This window comes from Mauremys mutica, chromosome 7 (genome assembly GCF_020497125.1).
Source record: "Mauremys mutica isolate MM-2020 ecotype Southern chromosome 7, ASM2049712v1, whole genome shotgun sequence".
In the NCBI taxonomy this organism is placed as follows: Eukaryota; Metazoa; Chordata; order Testudines; family Geoemydidae; genus Mauremys; species Mauremys mutica.
The window spans coordinates 125,014,909-125,039,617 of NC_059078.1; the positions used below are offsets into that span (position 1 = coordinate 125,014,909).

At 42.5% G+C, this 24,709-nt stretch overlaps 1 protein-coding gene across 1 annotated transcript in view; it reads right to left on the minus strand.

The window, feature by feature from the left end:
* Window positions 1-598: 598 nt before the first annotated feature.
* Window positions 599-24,709, minus strand: part of CNNM2 (cyclin and CBS domain divalent metal cation transport mediator 2) — a 170,856-nt gene continuing 146,745 nt past the window's right edge. The window contains exons 2-8 of the mRNA XM_045022722.1: window positions 21,686-21,829; window positions 19,648-19,785; window positions 17,358-17,527; window positions 12,937-13,030; window positions 9,310-9,375; window positions 4,599-4,783; window positions 599-2,408 (exon numbers count right to left, since the gene is read on the minus strand). Of these exons, the coding sequence (XP_044878657.1) occupies window positions 2,199-2,408; window positions 4,599-4,783; window positions 9,310-9,375; window positions 12,937-13,030; window positions 17,358-17,527; window positions 19,648-19,785; window positions 21,686-21,829 (1,007 nt within the window). The 3' untranslated portion in view covers window positions 599-2,198. The remainder of the gene's footprint in view (window positions 2,409-4,598; window positions 4,784-9,309; window positions 9,376-12,936; window positions 13,031-17,357; window positions 17,528-19,647; window positions 19,786-21,685; window positions 21,830-24,709) is intronic.

The following is a 24,709-nucleotide window of genomic DNA, read 5'->3' on the forward strand; positions in this document are numbered from 1 at the left end:
GGGTGGGCCAGAAAACGCTGAAGGAGACAACAGGCACATAGTTTAAAAGGAAAAAGCAGCAGCATTTTTTAAAATACAAGGTTAAAAAATGAGGGAGTTAAGTTTCGGGGCCGAATTTCCCAGTCTCACGGTTCCACATGTTAAATACCATGCATGGAACGACCATTCCCCTTGGGGAACTTTACTGACTGCCCTCAAAAGGGCTAGAGTGCCTTCTGTGAAAGGGGCCAAGAACTGCCTTGCCCCATGCCATCTCTCCTTGGGGGGCACAGAGGACCCATCTGTGGCCCCTTCTCAGAGGAAACAGCAAAATGCTTCCTAAGGCCTAAAGCAAATGGGACAGACCCCCATGCAGCAGCCACATACTCTGTCTTCCTACAAGGAGCTGCTGCAGTGAAATATTGCACCTTTTCAGAACGCGTTTGCACAGATGCAACTATGGAGTCAAACTTGACTCACAACCACAGAGAAGGTGCTTCCCACCTGGGCTAAGGGAAGGGGGAGGCAGCACTGACACTGAGGATTCCGCAACTGGGCTTTGCTTTTAAACTCAGTCAGGTAAAGCTTCTCTGAGCGTAAAGAAAGAAAATGGTACATAACAATCAGGCCACGGGATGTTCTTTGAGCAGCGCAGACTGAAAGTCAACAGAGAAACCACCATGCAGCATTTGCTCACTGATAGACTCTGCATTTTGGGGGTTTACAATATACAACACAGTGACCTCCCAATGAACGCATTTCCCCTCCACTCTGAGGCCAGGCTCTGGGATGCCTGGGATGGGCAGGTGGAGTGGCACTGATGGCAGTCATGGAGGACGCTACTGTGGACAGCTAGAAGAACAGTAGATAAAAGGGAAGAGGGAAGGAAATCCAGCAGCTCCTCAAAAATAGGGGAATTGCCTGGAGACTAACCTCTCCAATCCCTGAAGTACAATATACTCCCTCAAACTCCCTCCACAAAATACAGATCAAGCTTGTAGTGGAAGTTCTTGGTCAGTCTTTGGGGAGATCAGGAAGGCCCTCACTCCACCATGAAATCCATCTTGCAATGGCAAAGGTTTAGGAGCCACCTGGAGGATTTGCTTTGGACATTGTTGTAGCAGCATCTTTTGTCTTAACACGAACAGTAATACTGGGGGAATGATTTGTCCTGAATTCTATCCCAGTTATTTAACATGCCCTGCAAATATGCTTTGGTTAAAGCAAAGGGAACACAGACTACTTCAGTATGTTAGAATCTGAGATTTGACATTTTGGGGTTCACGCTTTCAGTACAGCAGGGGAGGCAGGGAACTTGACCATGTGATTCCCAGTAACATTAATGCAAATTCCAGGGGGACAAAAATTGCCCAGTACACTACTAGGGAAATTTATCCCGGTCTGTAATTTGATGAGACTGCAGTTATGTCAATTAAAAACCCACCTTCATATTCAAAATACACAACATCTGTGGAGGTTACAAAACTGTAAATGTAACAATCTTTTTGTTTGTTTTACAAGGAACCATCTGAAATTTCAGATATTATGAACACGTGCAACCAAAATAACTACCCCTTCCCTGAAGCTCAACTGGGGAGAAAATAATGCCCATTCCCCCAAACTTCCATACTGCTAAGCCACAAGTTCCTTGAAGTCTCATCCATTCTTTGTTCTCAGGACACAAATACATATGGGTACCAGTTGCTGTTTTAACAACAGGGCAACAGACAGGACCAAAAGGAGGGGTGGAAACAGGTCTATGACACTGGAGCTGATTCACAAAGTCACAACAGAGCCTATTCGGGGGAGGGGAGGGACAGCAACCATTTAAAACTCTGCAAAATTCTTTTTAAAAACATGATCTCTCTTGAAAAAATAATCAGAGCAGTTTTAAAAACTTCTCCGTGCATCTAGGAAGGAGGGGAAACCAATGAGGGTCAAAGATACGGCTGAAAAAATAAACACGATTCTACTTTGCGAGGAAGAATCCCATCGTTCTCCAAGAGGCACTCACCATGCCCAACGTTTGTTTGGTTTTTGTCTTGCTGTGTTCTCGTTTCTTCCTCTTCTGCTCCCAGGAAGGGCGCTAAGTCTTTGGTCTCAGAACACTGGATGCAGCACAGCATTGCAAGCACATACTAAGAGCGTTTGCAGTCAAGGAGGAGTGATGACTGGTCCTGCTGAAGTGATGGGTGGGAAAGGATGCAGATTGTTAGCTCCTAGATGGGGCCTTCGCTGTGCATACTGTGATTGGACTTGTTGTGCATCACGCAGTTCTGTTCATTCAGCAGGTTTGCCGTCTCATCCGACAAACCATCATGCAGCTCAGTAAGAGTCAGTTCGATTTTAGTGTTTTCACTGTCCGAGGACTGAGGTGTCTTGTCCATCCGGGATGCCATCAGGGCATTTTGGTACTGCTGTCTTGAGATCTATTTCATGCACACAAGGGGGATGGGGTGGGAAACACACAGACAAAAAAGACACAATAACACTTTGGTTTCTAATGCTGGTGTCCTATAGGACACACTATGAACATAAACTCTCTCCTCTTACAAAATTCTCCTTTCAGCCCTGTTTTTCATGGGATCATTCCACTTTCTACAAGACAAGGCTGAGTTTTGCAAGCCTAGCAGGATAACAGAGAATCCTAACTTAATATCATGATGTGGTGACAATTCAACGTGACACAACATTGTGATGATAATGTTGCCACATGGTTCTGTCCGGTCTCAGGGTTGTGATGCATGGATTTGCCTCACTGGATAGACTCTCAAGAGGCCCAAGAGATTTTTAGTTACTCCTAGCTAAAAGCCACTGATGTTGAGATGCAAATTTTGAGGGCCTCATCCAAAGCCCATTGACGTCAATGGGAGTCTTTCCAGTGACTTCAATACGCTTGGGATCAGACTCTTAGAGCTCTCTGCAGGAAGTGAGTCAAACAAGGTTTACAATTCTGATATAGTTCAGCAATTCATGGTCTCACGTGCAGCGTGGGTCAAATCCTGAAGTCCTTGCTCTGATGCCAATGGGCATTTGCCTGAGTAAAATCTGACCTTTGGGCCAACATCAAATTAGCCATTTGAAAAATATCTGAAATTAGCCAGCTTGTTGGTAAGCCAACTGGAACTTAGGGTTTGCTATACTGGAGTCAGCATATTGGTCAAATATTTCAATACCTTGCCCTGGTACCTGATGCTCCAGAGGAAAGCAAACCCACTAACCTCACACTATACCTGACAGTAGTGCCATGCTACACATGGGGAAATGGGGAACTCCTTCCTGACAACAGCGAGCAATCCCCTTGCACTGCGTTGGATTCACCTTCCCAGTTATATCAGCTGTCGCTGTCTGAAATGATGTAAGTGTATGGATGACCCCAAGTTCTGAGCAGCAACAACTGATTGACATGGGGGTTGGGGAAATGAAGGAGGTGGGAAAGCAGTTCTGCTTCTCGCTCACTAGGATCGTATCTCACAAAGCAATTTCAAGGCACGTGGATGCAACATAACCTTGGGTTGCCTCTCAATACAAAGGAATAATTGGTCATTGCAGTCTATAACACGGGCCTGTAACACTGACACTGAATTCTCAATTCACCCTGGCCAGTATTAAACCCTTATTAATGTAAGTCTGTAAGACTCAGTGCATCAGCTGGTTGGAGCGTGTGTCTAGACATCACCACTTTTAAATCTTATTCCCAGTATATCTGGGACCATAATCAACATCTCCAGCATTAAAAAGATTTTTTTTTATTCTCTCCCTTATTTAAAGAGTTTGAATATCTGATTAACTGCAGCAAAGGGCAAAACAAGTTTAAGTGCACTGTCTGAGCTGTGTGCTTCGAAAGAAAGTCTCAATGTAAGTAACCAATTGAAAATATTTTTGTTTCAACTAAGCACCATGATCATTCTGGGATAGTGGGATACCAGCTTCCCTTAACTAAAGGGGGATTTCAGCTAGGTTTGAATTTCCGGTTCCATCACATTGGTCTGCTCATCCCACAAGATCTATACTCATTTCAGCACCTTGCCTGCTTAGCATGATGGGACACAGAGAGCTGAAGAACAGAGCAATATGCACGTGCCCAGCGGTGGTTAGCACAAGAGGTGGGCCTGACATGGGAAGTCCAGATGCAGAGATGAAGTCAAGACTTCTCCAAAGTTGAGGAAGGGGGACAAGCTGGGAGGCAGGTTGGATCCCAAGTTACATTCTGGGCCAGTTTTTAGTTAGAAATGAAATGAATCAATTTTACCACCAAGTTCTTCATTCTTCAACGACTGAGAGCTGATTCAGATTGTTCAAAAGGCTTTACAAAACTTCACAGCAATAGATGGGCTTTCAAGACTAACTCCAGTGGAAAAGAATTTTTTTTTTTTAAAGCTTCCTCTTAAGTGCTGGTAACCAGAAAGTGAAGCGACCAGTCCGATTTCACTGTCCAAACCGAGCACTGGAGGAAAGTCAACCAGCAGCAGAAACCGGGGAAAGCAGGCAGTTTAAAATGACTGCTGCTTTCATAATCCTAGTTCCTCTTTGCAACTCAAGGACATAACAGATCTGCCATCTCCCTCCCCCGCCTCTCAGCTCTGCAAGAGAGGGAACCCGGCTGTCTCTTTTCCTACCTTGACAAACTGAATATCTGAGAGTGCTTTCACTGAGTAGTCTGGGACGTACACCTGAAGGAAAGATGCATTCAGCTGGTTGTTGCTGCTTCCCAACGTTGGTGTCACCGCTTCAATGCGATCACCTCTATTTAGAGAGTCCGAATGGTTCACGCCACAAGGACGAGGGGGTGACTTGTTTTCAGCTGAAGAATAGGAAAGAAGAGAGAGAAACTTTTTAAATAAAGCAGGAAACGGTTAGTGGCTGGTTCTCAAAGACATCTGTTAACCCATGATATAGCATGGAGGACTGCACCGGTACTTAAGTCATTGAGTACACAAAGTACAGTTCAGCAGCAAAATTACCATGAGAGTTGGGACATTTTAAATCCCAAGCTAATTCGTGACATCAGTATAGCTAGGATAAGCTGTTAATGATTATGATCACACACAGTGTACAGTGCCTTTCATCCAGGGACCTTGGAGCCATTTACCAAGATTTACTTCATTATATCATTTAGTACATTTCACCTACATCACAGGGGTGGCCTCTACTATATCACAGCTGATTGCTTCACAAGGTAGGGTGCATCCACCTTTAGAGGCCGAGGGAATGCTAAGTGACGGGGTTTTGAATGGGCCAAAGTGCTCTCTCTTTTTATTTCATCTGTTTCTGAAATATTTTCCCTGACACCTGCCATGGCTCAGGGTCTGAAGGGATAACGTGGGCTGATGCAGTACAGAACCTCTGTCAGCCAGGTGACACAGTGCAACAAGCGAATTACTCTACTCTGTGGAGAAACACCCAGATTCTGGAAAGGCCTTGGCATGCTTGCTCCCTGGGTATGGCAAAATCATGACTGATCAGCTTCTTGCTGCGCTTCACTGGCCTACCGAAGCACTGTGACCATCCCAGGAGGGTGCCCTGGCCATCATTTACCTACTGTAAAGTTGTTTTCAGTAGATCTGATGATCCCTTCTGGCTTTAAACTATGAAAATACTAAAATGCTGCTTTCCTTGTAAGATGATGTTTGCTTCCTTAAGTTTCCACCAACTCAATGCCCTACAAGGTGTGACTACACAGCAACAACAACAAAAAACAATCCGAAGCAGTGAGTCTCAGAGGCCACGTCAACTGACTTGGGCTCGCACAGCAGGGCTAAAAATAGTGGTGTAGATGTTCAGGCTGGAGCCCACACTCTGAAACCTGACGAGGGGGTTGTGTCTCGAAGCCCAGACCCAAACAGCTACATTGCAATTTTTAGCCTTGCAGCATAAGCCCGAGTCAGCTGACCCAGGCTCTGAAACTTGCTGCAGATGGGTTTTTTGCTGTGAAGATGTGCCCACAGAAACACATTTCAAAATGCAACTTCCCAAGACTTTTAGCAGGTCTTCTTCCCTATCTGGATGCAAATCACAGAATCATAGAATAACAGGGTTGGAAGGGACCGTGTGCTGATCAAGATACAGATTATCTACAGGATTAGTGGGTTTTGGTCCCTACCAGACCCAAAGTTCATCAATTCCAAATCAAAGCTCAACTTGGCTTGTTCTGAAGAGCTCATTGGGTAGCCAGTGCACCAAGAGAGAGGTCTCACTTTAAGATGTCACGGTGAAAGCTTTTTTGCATTGACTTACCAACCAGCAGAACAGCATCTTGACAGCTGGAGCCTTTCTACAAAGGAGCTTTGATCTTAAAAGGTTTCTCAGTGCTCTGGGCACTGTCTCCTTCACTTAATCATAACATTCTTAATGCCCTCCTTGGCAGCTGGACACAGATCTGCCTTGCCATGGGCAGCACAGCCCACTCTCTGCACTGGCCACATGGATATGCAAACCATGCCATCCTTGCAGAAGAATGAAATGTGCTTCTTCACTTCTTGTGTTCTTTTACCTTTTATCTCTTTCTATAGTCTTAGCATCTCAGACTCCTCCTGGCTTACGATGGAACTGAAGTGACCCTCCATTTGCCAATTGCTTTTAAAATCCCGTGGCTACTTTACATCTTTCTTTTCAAAATAGCAAGGAGGAAAATAAAGGTTTTGAGAAACAGGCAATTCTGTGCTGCAATTTCCATCGGTGGGGCAATCATTTTGGCCTCTAGAAACAATGCCAAGCTTAGACTCAGATTTCTGTCAGCCCTTCATGTGGATACGTCTTGGGAAACGACTATAAGGCTACAATGGCTATTATCAGAAGCAACCCAACGTTACTAAGCATCTTTCTTCACAGAAAGTAGTCTGACCATATACCATCATTCTGTCAACAGACCAAATCAGTCACATACTGATGCACAAAATGCCTCTTTTGTGGCAAGAACAGCACCTCACTAGTTTTTGGAAGAAAGTTTTTTTGTGTGAAGTAGCTTCTGCATCAGTGTGAATCTGACATGGACTCCTGAAATCCTCATTCATCAAGGGTAAGGATATTATTAGAAAAATATGGTGACTGAAGGGGGGGAAGGGAATGGAAAGAGTGCATGTGCGAAAACCATGGAGTGGCTGGAGGCAGAGGCCAGAACAGGAACAGCCAGCATGCAGGAGAGCACAAAAAGGAAGGGACAGAGAAAGTACGGGGGCAAGCGAGGAAGAGAGGGCATGCAGGTGTGCATGTGCAGAGGTTTCTAGGGGTAGGGGAAGTGTGCATGAAGAAGTGAGGAAATAGAAAGCGCATGAGACAGAAAGAAACCAGACAGGTCCATGTTCTCTGAAGAACAGTGCATTCCCCGCCCCCTTGCAAGCGGGTCAGCTCAGATCTAGAAAGCTTGGGTCTTCCCAGATCCCTACAAAAAGGCACAAACCAAACAGCTTTTGGGATTAACACAATGGAACTTTTTTCAGAATGCCCCAATACCACAGCTGAGAACCCTGGTACAGTCTCCTTTGTACCACATGTTCAGCAACACAACTGACATGGAGCTGCACTGTCAGTTGCTATAGCAACCAGGGTTACTATATGATTTCATTTCAAGTGGTATATTCTCTCCCCCTCACCCCCCATTATTATTTTCTATTATTATTTTATTTCTTTCAGTGGGAAAAATCTAGGAAAAAATGTCTGGCATTTATACTGGAAATAGTTTGCAAGTGTGAGGGGTACATTTCATTTGTAAAATGGAAAAATAAAAAAAAAAGATGATCTGGGCACAACAAAATAGTTGAGCAAAAAAGATAATCAAAGCTGCAGAGTTTCAAGAAAAAAAATAAAGCCATCAAACAGTTTAATTAAAGAAAGATTAAACTTTTTTCTCTTCGATTTTAGCCGCTGGAAACTTTAACTGGGCATGAAAAAAAAACCCGCAGGGCAATAACCTGTAGTTTGTTTGGAATGTGCATAATACTAATTTCAGGACAGAGGGTAAAATATAGCAGAAAGTTTAAAAGAGAGAGGAAAAACCCACGGAGTAGATGCCGCATAAACACCAAAAGCTCAGGAAGTGGCCAATGCCTCCTTTCATAGAATATCAGGGTTGGAAGGGACCTCAGGAGGTATCTAGTCCAACTCCCTGCTCAAAGCAGGACCAATCCCCAGACAGATTTTACCCCAAATTGGCCCCCTCAAGGACTGAACTCACAACCCTGGGTTTAGCAGGCCAATGCTCAAACCACTGAGCTATCCCTCCCCACTTTTGGTTTGTACATTAAAGTTTGGGGGAAAAGGGACAGTTTTGTTTTTTTAAGAACACACACATTGTCCTGTTCATGTTCCAGTCAGAGGTACAGAGAGACAGAGGCATTAACATGAACAAGGTAACTTCATGGAAGACAAAATTTCAGCACAGCTCAGCCTTTGTTGAGGAACAGTCATTCCAGTACACTCTGCCATTTCCCTCGGGTAACGTTTTCATTTATCTCCTAACTAGAAAAGGCACCCATGGTGCTCACTATAGGTAAGGTTGGCTTCCAACTTCCATTCTGGATTCCTCTCCTCCCTGTTTCCAATCATTCACAAATGCCCCTAACAAGTTCTTTTTGGCTTGACACATTCCATACTTGGTCTCAACCCTCAAGTGAAATGTTTTGGGGAAGTTTAGGCAAAATTAGTTCAAGTTCAGTCATCTGAGTAATACATGGTCTTAAAACAAACAAAAAACCCAATCCCCACATTTTTCCCATATCTCTCATTCACACATTACGTGTATGAATAACTTAAATACCACTATTGGGAGAACTATCAAATTTGGCTTTATTTATAAGCCTCCATGGAAATCTGTGAAATAAATCAATTTTGAAGACAACAGAGTTTTTGAGCATGTGAAACGGGATAGTCTGTGTATGAACAATACAATTTAAATTTTGTTTGGAGTTAAATTTTTTATTTTTGGCAGTTCAGCAGTATGCTTTCCTCCATTTTAACTCCATCTTCTGCAGAATTGAGCCATTTTGTACATTTTTACATGAACCCAGGCTAGGGACCAGAATATTATCTTTCTTTTAAAAAAAAAAAATCACCCTGATACTGCATCAGTATAGGAGTAAGAGAAGCAAGGACCTTTTCCATTACCAAATATGTTCTCTTTAAAAAGTTATTACATCAAAATGAAAAAAGGTGTCTGCAAGTTTGCTACTAATTAGTCATAAATGAAAGTTTAGGACACTTACCTGTTAGGCATATCTCTTGGCTGAACTTCTCTCTAACAAGTAAAAGGGTCAGACAAATACAGACTGCAACTGGCTTTTTATTGGGTCAGCGCAGGCACAAGAATGATGAAAAAGAAGCATGCGGATTTACCTGGAGAACCTGCTGCTAATAATTCTGTTCTGCTGACAACAAAGGTACGAGACAGGGACAAGGGAACTAGAAAAGGGAGAGAAAAAGGGTGAGATCATGACTGGGCAGGACAGTTCTCCACACTTGCCAGGGGAAAGAGTTCATTCACACTCTTCGAAGAAACCAGAAGCACAAATCAATTGCAGAAAAGAAAAGGGGGAAAAAAAGCTGATTAGGCAATTTGTAGAAATAATTAAAAATAAATAAATCAGCAAAACTACATACATCCCACTTGGTAATCCTAAGTGCCATTCAATACAGAGCTCTCAATTTACATTTCAAGACCCATTCATTTAAAAACAGTACACAATGCAAAAGCAGCAACCACTTTAGCCCAAGAGATGAGGAATAAAAATGAAAACCCAGCAAGTCATCTTGGGGGAAGACCCAAGTGGGTAACTAAATGAAACAAAAACAGGATCAATTTCACCATTTTTCAAATTCTTTTTATCAGACCATCAAAAAGAGTCTGCAATTGTCCAAGTTTAGCCATTTTAGGGTGAAGAACATAAGAACAGCTATACTAGGTCAGACCAATAGTCCACCTAACCCAGTATCCTGTCTTCCGACAGTGGCCAGTACCAGATCCTTCAGAGGGAATGAACAGAACAGGGAATCATCAAGTGATCCATCCTCTGTCACCCATTCCCAGCTTCTGGTAAACAGAGGCTAGGAACACTTCAGAGCATGGTTTTGCATCCCTGCCCATCCTGGCTAATAGCCATTGATGAACCTATCCTCCATGAACGCATCTAGTTCTTTTTTGAACCCCGTTATAGTCTTGGACTTCACAACATCCTCTGGCAAGGAGTTCCACAGGTTGACTGTGCATTGTGTGAAGAAATACTTCCTTTTATTTGTTTTAAACCTGCTGCCTATTAATTTCATTTGGTGACCCCTAGCTCTTGTGTTATAAGGAGTAAATAACACTTCCTTATTTACTTTTTCCAAGCCAGTCATGATTTTATAGTGACTTTAATAGTGATAATTTGCACTTATGTAGCACTTTCCATCTACAGTTCAAACTGGACTTTACAGACATTTAAGCCTCAGCACCCTTGCATTGTCGTCACTTTCCAGAGGGGGAAACAGAGGCATGAGGGCTGTTAGGGATTAGGAGTCTTAAAGAGACAGGCAACAGCACCTACTCTTGCGCTGCAGTGCCTCTTTCTGGCTATTACCCAGAGTGCTGAGGGGAACAGCTTCCAGACCTACATGGAGCAATCCCAGTCATTTTATTTGTAAGAGTTCATCCCACCAACGCAGGACTCTGGGTGCCATAAGACATAAAATCTCATAATGAAATGTACTCTCTTAACATACAGAAAAATGCACCCACAAACTAACTGCTTTGCTACTGGAAAAGGGACTGTAGGAAAAGTAACAAATACAGAGCCACTAGTGGTCAATTTAAAACCCCCAGACGTATGCACTTGGAGTTTGGTGAGGGGAAGACCAACACGCAGTTCAGAGTAGGAGGGCCCACCCTGGGAAAGGTACAATGACACGATCTATGGTAGAGTGGTGGGATCCCTAAAAAGACAGGTGACATCTGGACTGACGGAGGGAAGAACCCAGAGTATGCCAGCAAAGAAACAACACTAAGAAGTTCATACTGAATAATAGTGACAAAAGGAGTAGCTGTGAAAGATTTTCCAGTGTAGTGTTGGTATATGTCAGATGAGCCTTGATGCGTGTAAAACACACACACACACACACACCCCTCTGTTTCTAGAGCACAGACAAAACTCTTCCAAGGATCTGTGCTTTAGCAAATCTGCGGTTCAAAAACCTACAGGGTGGCAGTAAGATCTATTTAACTTCAGCATGCGTAATCAAGGAACAATTGCTCCCTACTCTGAATGTGAAATTGCTAACATATATTCAGAAAAATGTCAGCTAAATGGCAACATAGATTACTGCTTACATCACAAATGTTCCAGAGAATTGCTTGTGTCTCTGGAATTTATTCTAATCATATGCTCTTACAAGGAAATGATAATACCTTATTTATATAGAGAACTTTTCATCCTAAAGGCTTTCAAAGCCATTTAACAATATATACTGAGATCATTAACCCACTTTTGAATTGCAGCTACTTCTTGGGGGGAACAGGGAAGGCATTCTGCTTCTGTAACACCAGAAACAAATTTCTGTGTGAGTGACGAAAAACTTCTCCATTTGAAGCCATTCAAGGAATTTTAGGTTGGCAGAATGTAACTGCAAGACTAACCCACCAATATTTGTGAAAAGTGATGTGTGATTTTTAATTACTTCAGCTGATCAGAATCTTGGTTTTTGGTCTCTAGCTGAAAGGCAGCATTTCCAGCAATAAAATATGTCCCCTGGTGGCGGCAGTGGCTCAATACTGTCTAAGATGGACAGGTACCATCCACTGAATCACTAATATCACTTTCTGCAGCACTTGAGATTTCTGGGAGGTCTCCAGTTAGACACTGAGCCAGCCCAACCTGGTTTAACTTGTGAGCTGTGACAGAATCACAGTCCAAGGTGGTACAGCTGTAAGAGAGCAGCAACTGAAGTGTTACCTTTACTTCTTGTAATCAGGGTTAGCCCACAATGAATGTCTAATACATGCTTATGTGATGGAGGTGGCGTGACAGGGTACCTTGCTCACAAGATTATGGTTTTTGTAATGAGGATTCGCCTGGGTCCCAATTAGCTTTTCTCACTGCAGTTGCCTATATTTTTCTTACATATATTTTAAAGAAGATAAATTTCTGTGCAAGTTGGTTGTATGGGCTGATTTTCAGCATCTTTGCATGATGGGAAAAATCTCTCTTCTTCATTCCAGTCATGCTGCAAAACTTCTGTTAGTCTATAAGGTGCCACAGGATTCTTTGCTGCTTCATTCCAGTATAACTGATAATTCTCAGGCTTGTTTCAGAAACTTCAGACTTGTCTACATGACAAGTGATTGCCTCGCAAAGGAGGATGCCAATCTACAGTGCACCAGCTTGACACGCAGTATCGCCCCATGTGGACACTGCTATATTTGGGGGCTTTCAGTACTCTGTAGCAGCGTCCACATGGGATGTTACTGCATGGCAAGCTGGTGTGCTGTAGATTTGCACCTGGGCTTGCTGGACAGTAACTTGCCATGTAGACAAGCCCTACGACTATTAGATGCATCATTATTGTTTCCTGATAAGAGTCATTTTCATTTGACAGCACCATGTGTCTTTCTAGTACTTAGTATTACTTATCCTGGTCCTTCAGTCCCTATTATGCTGCTATTAAAAACAAACAAACAAAAAAACCCCAAACCCAACTGTCCCTGTAGTCAAACACAAAAACAGATCACTAACTAGCAGACTTCTTGTCTACTCACAGCCTGCAATCGGCAAACTTGTGACAACTGGTCAGATTTTGTGAGTTAATACCACAACCAGTATCAATCACACCCGGCAGCTAGTTACATTGGCAGGATGCTACTATATATTGTGGATGCCAGCTGCATCAAACACCACAGAGGTCTCTCCTACACAGCTCACTCCATCCACATTAACAGTGAGAGGCATGCTTGGGCATGAAAGAATTTCAAAAGCAGAAGGTAAGAGAACATACCTGGCAATGTTGTGAGGGCCATCACCCCATAATAGGAAAAAGCACCAGCTTCAAACTTCATTCCCTCTTTCCCAGCCTCCACTTCCACTTTCCCCTGTTGAGGAAAACGAGAGAGCCAGGATTAAAAGGGGCTTCAAGCATCCCAAAGATCCTGAGACCTTAGAACAGACTTGCACCCTGAAAGCCGCAGCCTTGCCCGAAGTGGCAATTTAGGGTTAATTCCTGCCTTCTGCTAAAGTCTGTAAAAATGCACAGAGAAGGGTAGAACTTACACCTCAAATCAGTCCCAAAACTTTCCAGCCTCACATCTGCTCCAGCTAACTTAACTCAGCAAGGTGGGTGGGCTCACCACCGCAAAGAAATACAGTAGCTTCTCAATGGTACTACTTTTTTCTACTTCCAAAGAATGTTTGTGCACCACTAAGCCATTTACTACGAACTGAAGGGAAGGAGTGGTCTCCAAGTCTGAGAAAGCCCATACTACACATGGTTTCTGTGTCAAGACAGATCTACTCATTTCAGGTAACTGCCCAAATTCACACAAGGCCCTTCTGAATACAAACACAGGAAATCTCAACTGGGAATGGGAGTAAGCTCAACATATTTTGGGAGGCTGAAGTTAAGGTTGTATGCTTTCCCCCACAGAAAAGAAATCCATAATTCCTGAAGGAGTCCTGAGTCCTCTTTCTCAAGGTTCTTTTGGGTTAGGTGGTTTCCAACTGTTTTACAAATTCCACATCCCTTACTATTTGATACTGACATTTATACAGAATCTTATCAAAGGATCCCAAAACACCTTACAAACTATACACCACAAAAATGCAGCCGCTTCTGGTGTGGAACACAGAAGTTATTTAACAGCACATAAACACTCTACATGAGTCTAAATACAGAAAAAGAACAGAAGTATCTATTCTAGAAATGTATTTTTAATATTCAAAGTATTAAATTAGAAGCTTCAGGAACTACCTAGTGGAACCCTATTTTCAATTCCATTACCAGTGCAGTGGCATCACTAGTGGATTTTGAGAGAAGGGAAGAAGAAATCTGATTCCGTATCAAGCTGAAACTATATTTTGTGGGAGGAAGGAAGGGTAAACAGAATTTAATTAATTATTTGCAGTGTTCTCAGTCTCTGCTGTGCTGGAGAGAAGGAACAGACTGGGTCCTCCCACATATAATGGATAAATATGCCATTGAATGGATAGCCAGGGCAAACTGACACTAAAATTTAGGTTTTGTAAAAACAAGCTTACACTAAACCTAAGACCAATATACATGTTTCCAAGTGTTTTTTTTCAGTTCAATTAAAAATCATTTTAAAATAATCAGCCTTGCCCATCAGTATTTTCAATCCAAACTACGCAGCAGTGTGCTAGTGCAGTAAAGTGCAATCAAATTATCTAGTCTAATTGTCCAAGATGAGCGTAGTGCAAAAGGGAATCCAACAGCATAAATGTGTCAGAAGTACGTTTGATCTTTATAATTATTTCAAAAACATACTGTTTGTGATTTGTTCAAGATATAATGTTCAGCCTCGTAGACTCAATTAAGTAATTACTGGCAATTATTCATTACACAGTCATAGACTCCAACCCTGAAATTAGATGTATGCAGGTGGAATCCTCACTTGGGAGTCCCTTTGAAGTTAACGGTTGAAAAGTTTTGAGCTGGCAGTTAGCTGTAAAAATGGGCCCTCAATTCTGCGACCTAGTTATTTCATTAGTTACACACACCAAAAATGTCACCCTTGCCAAATCTGGGCCACACAACAAGCATGCAGCATGCTGAGCAGCTTGATAGCTGAGAATCAGGCAGCAAAATTCCACATGCATGATACTAGAAGTGTCCTGCCACACCTTACAGGTCTGTGTTTGCATTTTCCCCAAGGTAGTTAAATGACACAACATGGATTTTGAAGAAAAAAAAAAGTTACAAATTGCCACAATGTATTGGTGTGGAAGAGATGAGCCTATCCAGTGGAAATAAATTACATTTCAGAAATCAGTAAGTTTGACTATTGGAGATTAGATTAAATTCATTTACAGAACTGTACATTTGTTTTCTTGTATTTTTCCTATGTGAAGAGTATTAATATACCTTGGGACATCCAGATCAGAGACTGACTATATTGCAAACCAAAGGGAAGTACCTACTATATGCTAATACTTGTTCTGGTAGAACCAAACCTTAGTACCACTTTTACAGCATGTGTCTTTTTATACACGCACTTTCAGATGTGACATAGGCATGTAGAAAAGTTTCTTCTAAAAATAGCATGTTAGTTTTTACTAAACATATGCTTGCTTATTACAAGATGGTTTGTTTGTCTTAATGTGTGCTCTTTATTATGCTCATGCAATACTGCATCCTACAGCACTTGATCCATTATCTTGCCTCCAGTGTATTTCAAGCTGCAGTGATCCACTGCAGAAGTGTGGGAGTTTAAGAGCTGCCAATTCCTCGTGGAAAGCAATCCATACTAACAAAGCTCAACTGGATACACAGCACCACCTTTTTGGTTCTCCTGTCGTTCTTTATTACTAAGATCATGGAAAAATAAAGACATCTTTATGTTTAATGCCACATAAGAGAGTCTGCAACCCTGGTTTACAGCATAAATTATATTACTATAATGTTGTTTTGAAAGCTATTTTGTAAACACAACACATTTGAGTTTCAATCTCAGTGTGGACAAGTATTCCTATGCTCCTGCTGCTTATCTCCTGAGGAGTAAAGCTCAGGAGATGAACGCTGAAGAAATTAATGAGAAAATATACTTCCTAATCTCAAAGACAAAAAAGAGTATTTCCTCATCACCGTGGCCTGTAATCTCATTAGATATCACAAGTTAAGCAGGGTCAGGCCAGGTTTACTGCTTGGATGAAGGACCTCCAGGAAAACCCACAGTGCTGGAGAAAGCGACGTTGGCAATTCAGTAGGTGGCGCTCTTCCCTAAATTAATACTAAACTTTTGTGCCATGATACTGGAGGCACAGACTTAAACAGACAGTTAAGGGTTAATGTCTCTTTTACCTGTAATGGGTTAAGAAGATCAGTAAACCTGGCTGACACCTGACCAGAGGACCAATAAGGGGACAAGATACTTTCAAATCTTGGTGCAGGGAAGTCTTTGTTTTGTGCTCTTTGTTTTGGGGGTTGTTTGCTCTTGGGACAAAGAGGGACCAGACGTCAATCCAGGCTCTCCAAATCTCTCTGAATCAATCTCTCATGTTTCAAACTTGTAAGTAGCACAGGCAAGGCGTGTTAGTCTTATGTTTGTTTTCTCAACCTGTAAATGTTCCTTTTTGCTGAGAGGATTTTACCTCTGTTTGCTGTAACTTTGAACCTAGGGCTAGAGGGGTTTTCTCTGGGCTATATAAATCTAAGTACCCTGTAAAGTATCTTCCATCCTGATTTTACAGAGATGATTTTTACCTTTCTTTTTCTTTAATTAAAAGTTTTCTTTTTAAGAACCTGATTGATTTTTTTTTCTCTCTTGTTTTAAGATCCCAGGGAATTGGGTCTGAACTCACCAGGAGTTGGTGGGGGAAAGGAGGGGGGAATGGTTAATTTCTCCTTGTGTTAAGATCCAAGGGGTTGGATCGGTATCACCAGAGACTTGGTGGAAAAGCCTCAAGGCTATCCAGGGAGGGGAAAGTTTTGGGGGGACAGGGAGTGTGCCAGACACTGGAATTCTGGCTGGTGGCAGCGTTACCAGATCTAAGCTAGGAATTAAGCTTAGAAGGGTCCATGCAGGTCCCCACATCTGTATCCTAAAGTTCAGAGTGGGGGAGGAACCTTGACACCTGTAATCTCATTAGATCACACAAGTTAAGCAGGGTCAGGCCAGGGTTACTGCTTGGATGAAGGACCTCCAGGAAAACCCACAGTGCTGGAGAAAGCGACGTTGGCAATTCAGTAGGTGGCGCTCTTCCCTAAATTAATACTAAATGTTTGTGCCATGATACTGGAGGCACAGACTTTCAAACATAAAAAATGAGTTTTCAATCAGCTATCAAACATCCCATGGCACTTTTTGCAAGAAAAAAAAAGCATTAGCTAGAGTGTCCTGGCCAAATGTCAATTCCAGTCATTACATTTTGCCTACCAATGTTTTCCCAACTGTTTCAACTGGACACAAAATTCTTCGCTGCCTGGCCAAATAATACTGGCTGCACTTCTGTTGCAATTTTCAACAGATGATCCTTTCTGAGAAGTAGGGGCCTATTATCCACACTGTACAGAAGGTTAAAATTGAGGCTGTGAGCAACTTAGCAAAGGAGTCAGGAAGAGAGCCCTGGTGTCCTGGCTCTGTACCTTAAGAAGAAGACTAATACAACTATTTCAGTTTAGATATGGAAGGGAAGGAGTAAGGAGACAGATATCAAGATCCACGTATATCTAGTTGCGTGCCTGACCTGTAAAATGAGAATGAAGTAGTCGACAGGCTTGTTTCTCTGGTAGAGGTAGTATTCTGGGGCTTTCTTGTTCTTCTCATCGTATTTCAGCTCCTGGATGACATTAGGATGTTTTAGGAGCCTTAGGAGGATCTTCTCTGATATCTGGGATGGGCCAAATGCTTCTACTTCTATAAACACAAGACACAAATTGGCATTACACTTCACGTGCATGGGACTGAATTGGCATTAGTTGTTAAGAAACATGGAAGCAGAGGCATGTGTTACAGAACTGGAGTTTTCCTGTCTTTTGAGCCTCTTAGGGTACATCTATACAGGGATAAAAGACCCCCAGCACGATCGCAGCTGACCCAGGTCAGCTGACTTGGGCGTAGGCTTCAGGGATAAAAATTGCTGTGTAGATGGGCCACCCTCAGCCCGAGCCCAAACATTTGCACAGCAATTTTTCAGCCTGGAGCCAGAGCCCAAGTCAGCTGATCTGGGCCAGCCACAGGTTTTTTTACATACCCCGTGGCAGATTTTCATAGAGAAACAAGAATACTCCAGTTCTCAGATATTACAAATGTATTTGCCCTCCTTGAGTTAATAACATATATTTCAGATGACTGAGAATGATCTTCCCAACATGGAGGGAAAAGGAAAAGGAAAAGGAATTTGCCCACCTGAGAGCTCATAAAGCCATAGTTGCTTGGGCTTGCTCATGGACTGGGAAGGGAATGGGTTTACAGTTGGGGTCCCGAGGACCTTTCAGTTTCATTTTGAAATGATGTTATAGTGGATTCATTATTTATTGCATTTGTTTCTAAAGGTCTCCGATTGTTCATAGACCTAGAAAATTGCTACAGATAGGCCCACTGTGTGAACCCAAAGAAGAAATAAAGGAAAGGTGCCACAGCCCACATGGGGACAGCGGCTCAAAGTGAGAGGCAGAGTGCAGGCAAATTCACACCAGTGGGATTAATGCATAGCACACAGAACACACCTTATAAACTCTTGCTCTTACTGTTCAACCTCCCAAGAAGAGCTATTTGAAGTGAAAACCCCCCCAGCTTTTTATGGAGCGGATTTAGGCCAGGGACACTCAAGAAGTAGACATGCAAATTGCCAATACTTGCTAATGCTGGTTTCAGGACAGGACTTTGGAGACAGAGGACTGTCTGCAGATCCTGGTCTGCATTTGGAACATTCCAACCAAACTGTAATGTCTGACTTACTTAGCAATGCTCCCACAGCCAGACTTAGATTTAAATTATAAACTCATTTTACATTTCCTAGACAAGCACAGAAACAGCACCCGCAAATTAAGTCAATAAAAATCTGTCAAGATGGTGTTTGGGAACTTCCACTGAACTTCGTGCACATAAATGAACGAAGTGTTATTTGATATTAAAGCCACGTTTTCCTGTTGAACTGTTTCCTTTCACTTGAAGTAGCAATGGTGAAAGGTGCTGATTGAAAGGCCTGTACATGGAAAGCCATTGCCTGCACACCAAACAGGTACAGCATGAGCAATAGCAGGTCAAGCTTCACACACGTTGCTGCTAATGGGTCTTATCTCTGATGCAGAGAGACCAACTCTATGATGAATAGAAAATCCAGTCACTGTAGCCTACGCAATCCATGGGCTCTCTGCAAAGACTGCCCAGAGGGGGACCAACCATCATGGTGATTTGAGAATGCAGACATCTGCCCATTGAAAACTGAACTGAAGCCACCAACTCATGCCCCACAGGCCAACAAGAAATCCATTTTAAAAATACAATCCCATAACCTGTTCAATTTGCATTTAATTTGCAAAGAGAAGTTTTTACTTGGAGTCAAAGTACCATGGAACGAACAGATTACACTTTCCCCCTGAAGTCCAGGATCTCTTCCCAGATGAGCCACCAAAGGGGAATTACAGTCAGCACTCCAGTAAACTGGCCAGCTGGCACAACATCCTTATTAGTCTGTTCCCTGAGCTCTCCCTAATGGGGTGTACTTGCTAGTCGTTAACCTGACTGACTCGATACATGCAGTGTGGCACTTGCAGTCAACCTTACCTTTCAGACCAATTTAAAGTTACTGGTCCACCCCTGGTAAATGTCTCACAGGGTTCATGCCGACACTGAACACAGGAGAGGAGAGAATTTAAAAAGAAAAACACAAAATACACAAAAGTGGCATTATTTGTCACCCCGTTGTCCAGCCTCCCTCCCTGCCAGCATTGCCCACCGGCCTCGCCAGCCTCCACTGACAATCTAGCTCTCAGGCACTTGTGTGATTGCAAGCTGCGCTAAGCCGTACTTGCCTGTTGCCAGGAAACGGTGCATTGCCAGGAGGAGCTGTGGTGATATTTTAACCTTCATCTCACTGTCTGTCTGTTTGAAGGCAGAGAAGTCCTGCTTCCTGTCCCGATGGGCTACTTTCTTTTTCGTCTTGTTATCAGCTGGGGAAGGGAGGGTGGGAAAAGGAAGGAAGCAAAGTCTGTTAGAACAGGGTCCAGTATGAACTGCACTGAATGTAGTCATCTGATGCCTTGTCTACACTACAGGGAAAAGTCGATCTAAGCTATGCAATTTGAGTTATGCAAACAGTGTAACTCAAGTCGACGTAGCTTAGATCGGTGTCGAAGGGAGCACAAGGTTCTCCGGCGAGAGGCCAGTGCTGATCTGGAGGAGAACTTCCTGGTGGCAGAGAGGAAAGGCAGCCACGATCCCTTCAACCTGCATCGTGAATAAGGTAGCTGGAGTCGATGTACCTTAGGTCGAGTTACCGCAGGGTCTACACCATGAGAGGTCAATGGGAAAAACTCTCCCGTCGACTTACCTTACTCTTCTCGTCAGGGGCAGAGTACAGGGGTCGACAGGAGAGCGATCTGCTGTCAATTTGGTGAGTCTTCACTAGACCCACTAAATCAACCACCAGTAGACGGATCTCAGAGCCTCAATCCCGGCTGTAGTGTAGACCTGCTATCAGTTCCTTCTCCCTCAGTGGCTCCTTTTTCCATTCTACATTCCTCCTCCCGAGTCCACCTCTTGTTCCCTGAGCATTTGAATCAGATGTTTCCGTCTCAATACTGCACAGGCTCCTCCATGCTAGCAGGCCTCACTGAGAGCACAGCAGAGACAGACTATCTGCTCTCAGTTCGGAGGGGGGGAGGAGGGGGAGAGCATGACTTGCACAAGGCCACCCATCAGGTGAGAGCCAGGAATAGAACCCAGGTCTCCTAAGTCCCAAGCTATATCCACTAGGCCACACTGCCACCTTATAAAATACACTTAAGGTAAGAATATTATGTCTTTAAGGATTGTCATACAGGAACTTCTGGACACCTGAATACTGGTAAGATACTGACAAACTGAAAGTGGTTCAGAGAATTATACACTATTAGGAAGCTGGAGAGATGGACTTAGGAAAGATTCACCTAATATTTACAGAAGGGGAAAGGAACAATGAAACAAAGGATATCTGAATAGCCTAGGGATATTTCAAATGATTATTTGTATTGCAATCGTGCTTATAGGCCCCAATGTGCTACGCCCTACACAAACACACAGTAAGAGACAGTGCCTGCCCCCAATCAACGTAAAGAACATTTAAGACAGATAAAGGATGGGAGAAAAGTAGTACTGTATTTGTAACCCAGTTCTACAGGTTGGAAGTGGGCAGAGGGAGAGATTAGGTAACTGGCCCACAGTGAGATAGGAAGTCTGATGGAGCTGGGAAGGGAACCCAGATTTCCGGGGTCTCAGTCTAGGGCTCTAACCATGACACCTTCCCTTCTCAAAATATATTAACATTAAGGAGGGAAAGGAATTGTGTTAAGTGGTGCAAGGAGAAATAATTAGGGGCTGAGTAATCACAGTGCTCTTAAGGAAAGGAAGTCCCTCATCACTACTGTGTCCCTACCAATTCACTGCCAGTGACCAACTCTAAAGAGAAATCATCCAACTTTCCTCTACCAAAGAATGGGAACGGTACTGAGAGCTCTCAAGGGTGACGTGGATATTAATCAAGGAGAAGCATGGAGATATCGAGAGGCGCAATAAGGACACAGAATAGGATTGTTTGAGGTGGGGAAATGATAACTGAACAAAACTGAAGTTTTGCTCACATAAACTGCTGGGATTGAAGGATTCCACAAAAAAGCTGTCCTGTTTCAGCTAGAGGGTCATGCATAGAGGGGGCCATATTGCAGAAATGACAATGACGACAGCCAGCTTGTGGACTTGTGTGGAAATCTGACCTTCTAGATCTTAAGTAAAACAAGTTAGCTAGACCAAGAACAGAGGTTGGAAGAATTCTCTTTGATGTTTAAAGAAAAAGCACAAAATACTTCTACTCACTGTACAAATCAGTTTCATCTAGAATCTCAGACTTGATGATTTCTTCAATCACATCTTCTAACGTGACAATCCCCAGGACTTCATAAAAAGGGTCTCCTTCCCCTTCATTGTTGACTCGATGTACTATTGCCAGATGAGATTTGCCTGCAGGGAGACAGATTAACAATTATGACTTTAGACTCAGAGATTAGAAATGGAATTATGAGCAAAGGATAAAAATAGAGACTCATAAGAAACTGTGCTTCACACATTCTAGAACAGAGCAACCACAGTCCAGTAGATGCTTAAAGGGATACTATCAGCTAAAAGAAAAAACAAATCAGATTTCCATATGAAAATGCTGTTCCTGTTGCTATCACAAATTGCCTCGAAGATTAACAGAGCTGAAAAGTTAGACATATTGAACATTCCTCCCAGTTTGTTTACCCTGTGCATATGTCAGCACTTGGTGTCAAGTCCATTTCATTGTTTTGTTGATGGTCAGTTTTACTTCCTGTCTTGTACACCAGAACCAGGACATCACACTCTGCACTGCTTTGCACAGAGCTCCCATACATGCATTTCCTCACACTCTGTAACATTAGCAACGAAGCTGAAATTGAAGTAGCAGCAGGCAGGCGTGTGCACAGGGCAGATGTGGGGGAGGAGAGGTAGGTCCGATTGTGTTTAGTGGTGGTGGTCTCTCCCTACCTTCTCCTCTGCTCACTACCAAACAAGAGATTGGCAGGCAAGTAGACAAGCCCATAACATTATATATTTTTTTTAATGTAAGGCATACTATTTAAAGGGAGTTCTTTCAGAAAACAGATATTTTGAAATTAGTCCATAAAAAAAAAATTCAGGTTGCCATCAAAGTCTGGTTAATTACAGTGAAGAGGATAAAGCTGAAATGTGACATACGAGTGGCAATGAAGCTCCCACCGATGTCATTTCTGTGCTTATTTCAGAGTGTACTAACAACTCGTAAAATCTTCTCTGCCACCTACTGTATCGTTTTGTTTCATATAACATGATAATGCCATGGACTAAGAATGAAAGAAGCATATTTGGTCGCCAATTTCTATAGCCATCATTGAAACTCACTTAATTGCAAAGCTATGTAGAAAAGTACCTCAAACTCTAGGATCAAAGAGTTTGACAAGACACAACCAACCAGACCAGAGCTACATGCTGAAGCACAGGTATAGTGGTCTATACATAGTCTATTATGAACTGGGCATTATTATTTTGCATCCCCTTTGTTGGTCTCCAGCCTGGCATCTAAGCCACCCATTCTGCGATCCATAACCAAAATAGTCCAACTTTTGTTTCCTTTGCTCAGACCCCTTTATAGGCAATAATGTCTGGATGCATGAAGATTTGGATTATTAGACTAACAGGCATTCAAACTATTCCAACCCAGGCTCGCTCATGCTCAAAGAATGAAAATATCTTGAACAAATTAGACCAGGGAGGAAAACTTATCAACGACTGATATAAACATTGCATCAGGTCAAGTCAATTCACTTCGGTAAGATTTTCACATCTGCTTTCCCAGGGACCCAACATAAGCAGTTAAAAACAAATTCTTGGTGAATGCTGTCTGTCGAAAGTTAAATTCTTTTGCTATTCCCAGCTTGTAATCATTTAAAAGGAATTTTCCAAAGCAAGGTCTAATATTAGACTCAAAATGAAGTTTCCATTCCACTTAGGCGATATTCTCACCAAACTAACTACTGCATAATCTGATTGTCTTGGAGCTACTCGTTTAGATGCAGATGGACGTACTTTAAATACCAGCTCCACAGCACCAGTGAGTCTTATCTTGAAGGGACCTTATTCAAGAGTGAGTTATTAGAACGATGATTTGCAATTTAAAAGATCAACATGCTTAGTGAGCTGAAAGTCTCACTGATCTCTCTTTACTAGCATTCTTTTCTTTGTAGTCCCTTGTGAGATTTCCAGATCTCTCAACCTCTCTCAATTTCTCAGGAGACACCATTTAAAACTAGTGGGCTTTGTTCCCTGACTGAGATAACATTAGCTGGATACTGTGCTGCCCATGCAATAACTCTCTTGATGTTAGCATGAAGATCTGGAGGTAACATCAAGGCAAGCTCCAGAAGTCAAGACATTTATTTTCAAACTAGAAGGCATCACTCTTTTCAATGAGCTGTTGATATCTATCACATTCCAGGATGGAGAGAAATGAGCATGCAGTCATTTAGATGTTAATACAACAGAATAGTAGTTCTAGAACTTAATAAATAAAAGAAAGTATGCTCAGCTCTATGCAAGACAGAGGACAAGGTCCCTTTCCCAAACAATTCACAATCTATTGAATTGTTTCAGCTCTAGATTATATAAACACAGCCTTTTACGCCATATCTGTTGTCCTTTTCAGAATAAGGAAGAACTAACTGGTTTATCTAATTTTATAATAATAAATAATAATTGGAGATATACCAATCTCCTAGAACTGGAAGGGACCTTGAAAAGTCATTGAGTCCAGCCCCCTGCCTTCACTAGCAGGACCAAGTACTGATTTTTGCCCCAGATCCCTAGGTGGCCCCCTCAAGGATTGAACTCACAACCCTGGGTTTAGCAGGCCAATGCTCAAACCACTGAGCTATCCCTCCCCCCAAATTTACATTTCAAATAGAAAATAAGAATCATGTACTAAGTGTAGGGTCACAGAGTCAGAGACACATCACCAAGCCATTTACCATCACTAAACAATTCAAAGTGTAGAACATTCTCTATGACAGAATCCACCTCATCTTTGTATCTGTGGCATCCTTGTTATTTTGGAGGAAGATGCTTAATGTGGGAAGGTGAGCTATTCCACCAACCATCCTTATTTCGGCAACTTTCTTTAAAGTGAACTATGAAGGATTTTTTTAAAGATGGGGTTGTGCCCCTTTTCACTTCTTTATGATGAAAAAAGAAGGTCAGAGAGGTTTTTGTTTTTTTCCAGGTTTATTTTTTGGCTTGTTACCTCAGAAATATTAAGTATGTCAATCAAGACTGCTCCTCTCTGGCTTT